Source organism: Leptonychotes weddellii, chromosome 9 (assembly GCF_054177405.1).
Source record: "Leptonychotes weddellii isolate Sample4059 chromosome 9, ASM5417740v2, whole genome shotgun sequence".
In the NCBI taxonomy this organism is placed as follows: domain Eukaryota; kingdom Metazoa; phylum Chordata; class Mammalia; order Carnivora; family Phocidae; genus Leptonychotes; species Leptonychotes weddellii.
In genome coordinates, this window is record NC_138377.1 from 62188146 (window position 1) to 62197528 (window position 9383).

The 9383-nt window shown below is 31.4% G+C and overlaps 1 protein-coding gene across 2 annotated transcripts in view; it reads left to right on the forward strand.

The window, feature by feature from the left end:
• Positions 1 to 9383, forward strand: part of NOVA1 (NOVA alternative splicing regulator 1) — a 149578-nt gene that overhangs the window by 553 nt on the left and 139642 nt on the right. For both annotated transcript variants that reach the window (XM_006740616.3, XM_081830662.1), the window contains exon 2: positions 1327 to 1470. In XM_006740616.3, the coding sequence (XP_006740679.1) occupies positions 1327 to 1470 (144 nt within the window). The remainder of the gene's footprint in view (positions 1 to 1326; positions 1471 to 9383) is intronic.

Below are 9383 nucleotides of genomic sequence, written 5' to 3' on the forward strand. Positions count from 1 at the left end.
TAGCAAATGACTGGGGCACAGGAGAGTTTTTCTCTCTTCATCCCCTTGCTTTGGGCCACAAGTAGTATGCAAAATCTTGATGAGTGCATGCTCTTACCGCACTTATATTGTCGTTGCAAATATCTCATTGATTTGTCTTCAGAGGTGTGCATACGAGGGTGGGGGTGTCTGGTACTGTGACTTGTTAGTTTAACATCCTGCGCTTCCTGGGAAGATGAGTTATAACGGGACCGGTATCGCTTCTTCATTTGCACTGGAATCATCTTAACAATGCACCCAATGCATCGAGGCAGAGGTGAATTTATCTACAGCATGTACATTAGAGACGGATGGGAGTCTTGCGAATGGCACACCCGCAAAATTTGGAACGTTTATTCACATGAGGAACCTGGATTTACCGGGGTGTTTCCTATTTAAGACTTGATCAGTTTGTCGGAAATTAAAGTTTATGGAGTTGGCTTTATTTTCTAAAACATTTCATTTCACTCTTTCTTGGTTCATCCACCCCCTCCGCTTTAAAAATTGTGGCTGTTTTGGAGAAGTAACATAATCTGTTTGGTCACTTTTAAGTGTATTTGATATAAATGACTCCTAAGCTTTTTAGTATTGGCAGAATTCTTCTTAACGTCCTTTAACTAATGAGCTTAAACGAGATCATGGTAGACTAAGAAGTGCTAAAGAAATACACCAGGATTAGTTAGATTTGCCAGTTCACATCACTTTGAGTTATTTCCTGGCAGTTATTGCAGGCTTGGAATACACCCTACAGTTTGGGTGGATTATTTGGTGGGAGAAGTGTTTGTTTTGTATACTTTAAGTAGGATATAGGCAATGGCTAATTGTAGTCCTTAGATGTTTGCTAATGTCAAACAAATATAGCTCATCACTATTTACAGTCCTTTTACTTATTTATTTTGCAATATGTTAAGCGAAGGTTTGTCATTATATAAATCTCTGAAGTTTTGTTAAAGGGTCAGTTCATTTCATTTTACCATAGTAACCACAGATAGAATTGGAAGACTTCCATGTTTGGAATAACAACTGGAATTTAGTCATCAGTTTCTACAGTGCTGCAAAATGATAGAACATGTTTAGTTTTTAATTCCAAGTTTGAAAGTATAAATCCTACAAAATGCGAAACATTTTGTACCTATTTATTTTTCATTGTAATTGGTTTATTTTTGTTCTTTAAAAAAATTTAACCCCATATTTCCTGCAGCTATATGCCCAATGTTTTAATTGCTGTTTTTCCCTCTTGAGGGTGGAGAGGGGATACAAAGTTTAAAATTATCATGTTAACCAAGTATATTTCTTTGCATTTTTCAGAAGACGGCCAGTATTTTCTAAAGGTTCTCATACCTAGTTATGCTGCTGGATCTATAATTGGGAAGGGAGGACAGACAATTGTTCAGTTGCAAAAAGAAACTGGAGCCACCATCAAGCTGTCTAAGTCCAAAGATTTTTACCCAGGTAGGTGCAATGGTGAAGGGATTGTTTGATAAATCCCCAAGGAAAGAAAGAGAAGATCTACCTGTGCTGTATGTTGTATGGAAAGAAATTCTTAATAGTATAAACTTTATTTATCTATTGTATTTGTGGAAAATTTTAAAGTATATTTCTACTGTTGGTGTTATGTTTTGTTTCAATAATTGATATACTGTGTCTGATTTAGAATAATTACGAGATGAATCTTTTGGGTATTTCTAAATACTTCTTTCTAATTAGGAAGAAACTCTAAAATTTAAAGATAGAAGCATGGACAGCTGGCATCAGGAAATAGGGTTCTTTTGAAGTTTTCAGACATCATTGTAATGACAATTAGTCTAGAGTGAATTCAGAAGAGGGGGTAGGAAGGCTTCTTAAAGAATGGACCATTTACTTCTAAATCCATTATGTACCTCTTTCTGCTTCACTGCTTTGTTTGTTGGCCCTGGAGTGAAGTAAAGAGGGCAAGTGCTGCCTCTTCAGATTTTTAAAATACTGCGTTTTTAATGTAATTGTGACAAGGAAATATATTATTATGTAAGAAGGAAAGTAATACTTCAAAATTTGTTATGAAGAGCTGTATTCGATTAAAATATGTTAACAGTTGTGTGGTACTATAACCTACTGGAGAATGACAAGTTTCCTAGGTGGTATAATTTTTTTTTTTTTTACTTTTCAGTGTGTGTTTTTTATTTCAAGTGTCATATTGTTCTGCGTGTTTTATCTTTTTCTTTTTTATCATTTTGCTACTCAGTATATGGGTTTTAAGTTTAACTGGAAAATCTGCATAATTGAATAGTGTATCTCTTAGGTAAAACATGAACTGATTTGCTTTTACCCAGGTGTAGCTTCCGCCTTTTTTTTTTTTATTAGTTTGCTTTATGGCCATAAAAAATATTTATTCAGTGCTGAGGGGACTGATACTGCTTTTTTTTTTTTCCCCTGGTAGAAAAGAAGAGCTTATTTACTTTCAATGATGTAATTTCAGTAAGAGTTCTTTAACAGAGGATTTCTTTTTCATAGCCAATTGATTGGTGGTGGAAAATGGACCATTATGCTAGAGAAAGTTTTAGAATGGTTGACAATATCATTTAATTATATAAGATAAATGTAGTATATTTGGTAAACACTACAAATATTAAACTAAAATGTAATTTATTAGATATTCTGTCCTTCGAAAGTTTGCTCCTGTGAGTGTAGTTTTGTAGATGGCTTTCCTTGTCTCTGAAACTTTCCTTATGCATTAAGAAAGTTTACTAACATATTCACATTTGTATGTTTAAAAGATATATTATGATAAAAAAAATCAATGTGGAATTGTGAAAACCTTAGTACAAATAAAAGCACTCAAAAGAGCTTGATTGCAGAATTAATAACGTGATAGTTCTAGGAAAAGAGCTGCAATGGTAAATTAAATTCACTGTCAATAGATGAAAATGAAATAGCTTTTTTGCATTAAACATGAGGTGGTATCAGATGTGCAGGGATGTTACAGAAAATTGGTGTTTATCAAGGATATTCTAAATAGTAAATTAAATGCCTTTTCATTTGAATATAGTTTATTTTCAGTGGGTTGGAAAGGGTGCACCGAGAATTAGATCTTTTGTTTTTAGTCCACTTAGTTATGCGTATTTTTCTTATTACATTGAAATTGCTTATTTTATTTATAGTTCTGAGACACGTTATTCATATAGAGCAAGAATATCTGTTGGAAAAAAATGGAAAACTGGAATGCGTTGAACAAAATTTTGTGTGTGTAGTGACGTAACCTATCAAATGCGATTTGAAATGTCTGGATAAAAGAAGGCATATACTTTCTGCCTGTAACAGGTGGAAACCAAGCACACACTGGAATCAATTTTAAGGATAAAATCAAGCCTTGTAATTAATAAGAAGCTGTATTAATTCTGAACACTTTTTATTTAAATGTGATATTAACTAGGTTATTACCTGTTCAGACAGATACATCTCTCTTCTTCTGATACACTTCAATTCTAATAGTCTTTCTGTTCACACTTGACAACAGCCTGTGGAATTATCTGAGGTCCTGGTATTCTTCAATATAACAGCCTCTGAGCTACTTTCAACTTCTCGTACTCAGATATATTTAAGGGATACTTACCTGCTCATCTCAGACAAAGTAAATTATAAAACTATGATTTATATCGCCGTGTTACAAGTACTTTCTTGTAGGATTATGCAATAATTTATTTGGAAGCCCATTTTTGTGTTTCATATATGTATTTATGACTCCTACTTGATTAGAATGAATATGCCTGATGTTTATTTCATGAAGAATTTTTCTGTTTCTCATTTGGTAAGACAGTGTATTTGGGGAAAAGTGTACTTTAGTTGTATAACCTAATGGATTTTCTCAAATCACCTAAGTTTTGAAACAGAATGTAATTGTGTTCAGAAGGTTTAGTTAAAATACTGATGTATCTAAGACAGATTTTCTTTAGGATATATAATGCAGGGTACAGACACACTTTGGGGATATTTTAGCAAATTTCAACTCAAATGTATGTCCATTGTTTTTATTATAGCCAATATAGTCTACTCATATTTATCATATTTGTGCGTTTTTGGATTTTTTGTTTGTTTGTTTTTTGCTCAGCTTGGGTCTTTAAAATATCTTAAGCAACCTTGCTTTTTTGAGTAATTTTTGATACTTATGGTTGAAATCAAGAAAATATTTTATGCACATTAATTGGTATGATTTAGAATTTGTAGAACTGTATATTGTATTGTGTATTTCAGCATGTCATAATAAATAAAATAATTTTGGGAAATTGTATGATGAGGATTGTAAAGTGCATTTTTAAATTACTGTAATCAGAAAGAAAAGATCTACAAGTAGACATGCTTTATTTTTTGCTGTGCTTTGTAATTCATTTATCTTTTTAAAAATCTAAATCTTACAGAATAATACTTATTACCTGTGATTTATGAATATATCTTTTTTTCTTACTTGATTAAGCCAGCTTATTTATTTATATATCTTTTTTATAAATAGGTTACCTAAAGTTGTTGCCTTGTAGTAAAAAAACAGCTTTCTCATTTTGGGGAATATATTACTGAATGCATTTTCAGAATGGCGATAGTGTTCTCTTATTCTTTTATTTGGCATCTGAAGATGTATTTAGTTTTGTTAATAAATAGATTGATTTTTTATTAAAAGTAATGCATGGCTCAGATAGATAATCCAAAAAACTTATTGAATATGTATTGGTTAGGAATAGTAAAGGATTTATAAAATATATTTTTTCATATGTGCCTTAGATTTTAGAATTCATAATGTACCTATTGTTATTCCATTGTATGACAGTAGAGATATTCATTATATCAATCAAACAGAAATACTTCACTGTAATCTTAGCATATATTAGTCTCTATCTTACACTGTTTTCATATTTATGGTTAGAAAACTGGATCACATTTGATGTGAAGTATTTCCTTTTATGGTCCTTAAGTTAAAATTTGAACTTATATTCCTAGATTTATCGTAATCTTAGCATTGTCCAACTTAGGTGATGTTTTTTGTTTTGTTTTTTTAAATCACAAGCCATTTATATGTTAAAATTTTAAAGCTCATGAAAAAGCAGACTGTGACTGAATTTTTCTTTTAGTGAAGGAAATACCCAATACTACCTTAATTTTGACCTGGGAAGAATTCAATGGCCAATTTAACCTCTAGGATCGGGACTGTATAGCATAAGAATGATCATTTTTTGGAAATCAGATGAGTTGATAAAGTTTTAAAATAGATCACTTCTTTTGTTTACATTGTTGAAGGAAGAGTATTATGATATTGGTAGTATAACGGGAATATTTTAGTTACAGCTTTTAAAAGTTGCAGTCTAAACACTTTGATCTAGATGCAAAGCACCTTAGAAATTTATTGATACATATTTCAAGGCAAAATTAGTAGGTAAATAGAGTTGTAAAAAGGAAAAATAAAGTAGCGTAATTTCTAGGATTGTTGAGTTTAATATGATGGTTATCATTACACTATGCTATACCTTTGATTTTAGTGTGATCAAACAGTTTCTGACACATAATGTGTTTTTCTTTAGATCTTAAACTTGTAATATTTGTCATATTACCTGTTTTGTGGGTTACTTTATATTTTGTCTCTCTATACCCTTAGTTGGAGGAGGAACCATAATCTTTCACTTAGACATTAGTGTCTCCGAAAATTTGCTGTATATTTAATATTTTGTTTCTCATGTTAAGCAATAGAAAATCTTAACATATGAAGGAATGTTACTGGCATAGCACAATATATGTTAAAATTGTAGAGTCCAAAAGATACAATTTTGATACTTAATCATGTAAGCAAATATTTTGTAGCATGGGATTTTTAGAAAAATTGAATTAGCATTAGAAATCTTAGGTATTCAATTTATTTGATTCTTTTTTATTTCATTCTGATGTTATGTCTTCTATCACTGATTTAGTAAGTTGTGGAACATCATTTACACTGTTGGTGTTTTCATGAATTATAATGTATAATGTCACTTTGATATTTGCTATTTGAAGCCTTCTGGATTTTAGAAAAATAGCTCATTTAAATTTGTGACGTTGTAAGGAAATCCATTACATCTAACAACATCGCCTTGCAAATATCATCCCCAAAAGATTTCAGGACTAGTTTAGAAATAGTGAACACAATTGGTGAAATAGTTCAGTATTTATGTATGGAAGATGTTTTGTCTAATATACAAGAGGAAGAACAATCTGCGTCTTGGGAACTCTAAGGAGTATGTGGTATCACTAAAAACCTGACCAATAAACCACCCATCTTGAAAACTTGTCTATTTTTTAGCTATTTTGTTCTGTTTTGCTTTGCTCTGGCTTAAGAGAATTTTTAAGCTTTTCAATAACACGAATAACACTACTGAACACAATTATGCCACTTGTTACCTAAAATTCAGTACCTAATAAACTATTTTTTAACCATAGAATTTAGTCTTGGTTGTTTTCAGTTTAGCAGAGTTGTTTTAAGCCACTTTTATGAGCAAGTGCAGCTTTTCAAAATAAAATTGGGGGGACAAGGGTGGGAGATTTGTGCTTGATTGCCATCTCGTTTCCATCTTTGGATACATCTCTAGCATAAAGTTAAACAACATCTGCAGAGATCTGACTGACAAACATCTCTCTGGTACTCATCATTGCAGCCCGCAGCAGGTGCATTCAGCTTGCAGTCCTTTCCAAAAAGAGGTTAGTTTGTTCTAACATTTATCAGTAGACCAGTGGGAGCAAGTGACTAGAGAGAAGAGGTTGGTTGTCACTTGTCCAGTACTGGAATACTACAGGTAATTGGACTGGACTGGTGGGAACCACAGCAGTTGTGTGTCTCACATTGCACTGCAGCTGCTGTGGAGCTTAATTAACCTGACCCTCAGAGACTGAAGTGTCATGGTATAAAACACAACATGCAAGAAATGAAGCAGTACTTTTCAGTACTTCCTAATGCTTGGGTTGGTGAAATTTCCATTTTCTTCATCTTGTTCTTAAAAGATGGCATCGGCTTTCCACTTTTTTATATGGAGATATTTAAAACTAAAATGATTTCTATGAATCTGATAGAACCCGCAAAAAAAAAAAAAAAAAAGAGAGAGAGAGATGTTGTATAGAAGTAGGAAAAAACCAAACAAGTCGGAAGTATTTAAATTTCCCTGTTCCACAAGTACATTTTCAAATCAGGAGTGAGCAAAAATAAGTGGAGGTACATTGTAATTTTTTTATTAGTATTATCTTAGCTTAACATTTGTTTATTCTTATAGGAGAAATAACCCATGTAAAATTAAGTTGTATCTTTTTAGCATGTTAGAGGCTTTAGCAAGCAAACTCTGCCCAATGCTTTGAAGTGTTTCAACAAATAAGACAGGTATAGCATAAAAACTCTAAAAAACTTAATCTGTCATTTATTTCTCTTATTTTAAATTTCTTAATCTATTGGAAGACTGACTTCAGAATGCTTCCAAGACATACATAGAAGTTTCTTGTCTTCTAATAGTGTTTCTACTTATTGTAGGGGTCTTATCACATTGCTGTTTTGTTAATTGCCCTTGAAAGGAAACTAATTCCTAAGGTGAAAAATGTCTTTAAATTAAATCTGGTAAATTGCTATACTATTTTAAAACAATTCTGATTTAAAAATATCATTTGGAATCTTGTGAAGGAGTTTTGTAGTTTTGACTTTTCTATTAGTTTTACTAATTTGAATTTTTTGGTCTTTATTGAATATAACCTGTCAATTACCAAAGAGTACTTAAGTTTTGGAGTTTGTACAGATTTTTTTGCAACCTATATGCTTTTCTTGAAAGAATTTTTACCAGTATTGCCAGTAACTATTTGATTCTGAAGTTACTGTTTGCAAGAAGTCTGTTAAAGTTTATTTTAATTAAATTATGAATAGTTAATAATTTATAATTATAGTACTCATGGGAAATAAGATTAAAATAAACATCTCTAGAAGTTAAGAGAATCATTCCACATTTTTCATTTTTGACACCTTGGATAATTGTTTTCTTATCAATATAGAGATGATTCTTTAAAATTTCACATATATACTGTACCATCATTTTTAAATTTTTGATAAAGAAGATAATTGAATATAAACATTTAGGACTACAAAGTACAAAAAAGGAATATTATTTACACTGACAAAGTTTTTGAGATATTTTCAATATTCCCTGACTTTCAAGCTACTATATGGATATCCTTTTCCATAACAAAACTTGATCATGAAAACACATCATAGCTACACTCCATCATTGATCTTTTGCTGCTTCCTGCAGGGCCTGTCATAGATAGCATCGTTGACAGGACCAGATGAAAAATGAAATCAGTATCTTGAGTTTTTTAACAGCAAAATGATTCAGGTAAGATTATTTGGTGTGGAAAATAAACCATTTTTTTTTACCATTCTTAAACTAATTTTATTTAATACTTGATATTTAAAATTCATATATTTTTTCTCATTTCAAGACCTATTCTAGGTCTTACTGATGTTCAGTGGATTTGTAATTTACAATGAATTTTATTCTGAACTCAGTAATTTTTAAATTTTAGACTGTAGTGTTTTTTACTCTCCTTGTGAAACTGAACCACTTTTTGAAGTTTTGAAGAATAATGTTTCTGTTTTAAAAGTTTTTGAGATGAGTTTTCCACTGAAGACTCCATAATTCCTTTGCAGGAGAAATTTTCACATAATGTACTTATTAATTAAATAAGTCTTCAAATCCTGCATTTCCTCTAGGATATAATAAATGCTGACTCTCAGTTGATTCAATTTTTAAAAATCATTCTTATCTTAAAGAAGAAAGTTGTTTTCATTTAAATTGTTAATAATTTGCTGCTCTAGGAATTAGATTCAGTGACTTTTTTAAGATCCAGTAGTTTGGGGGGAAGGGCAGAAAGAAAGGAATTGGGTACATTTTGTTAACACTGAACATAGTGGGAATGTGGTACACGTTTTTGTTATATATTACTCAATATTTTAGAACAATTGTAACTTCTCAATTTTGGTTGTATTCATTCTTGAAATAATTTATTTTTGAAGAGGTTAGTATTGGAAGCAATGAGTTTACTTGGAGACGGTTCATTCACGTGTTTAGTCTTAATTATTCTTTGTATAACTGTTTTTATTTTTCTAAGACTAATTTATGTTTTTTAAAAAAAATCATGAAAGTGCTTTTTTTTTTTTATTCTTATGTTAATCCCCATACATTACATCATTAGTTCTAGATGAAGTGTTCCATGATTCATTGTTCGTGCACAACACCCAGTGCTCCATGCAGAACGTGCCCTCCTCAATACCCACCACCAGGCCAACCCATCCTCCCACCCCCCTCCCCTCTAGAACCCTCAGTTTGTTTTTCAGAGTCCAT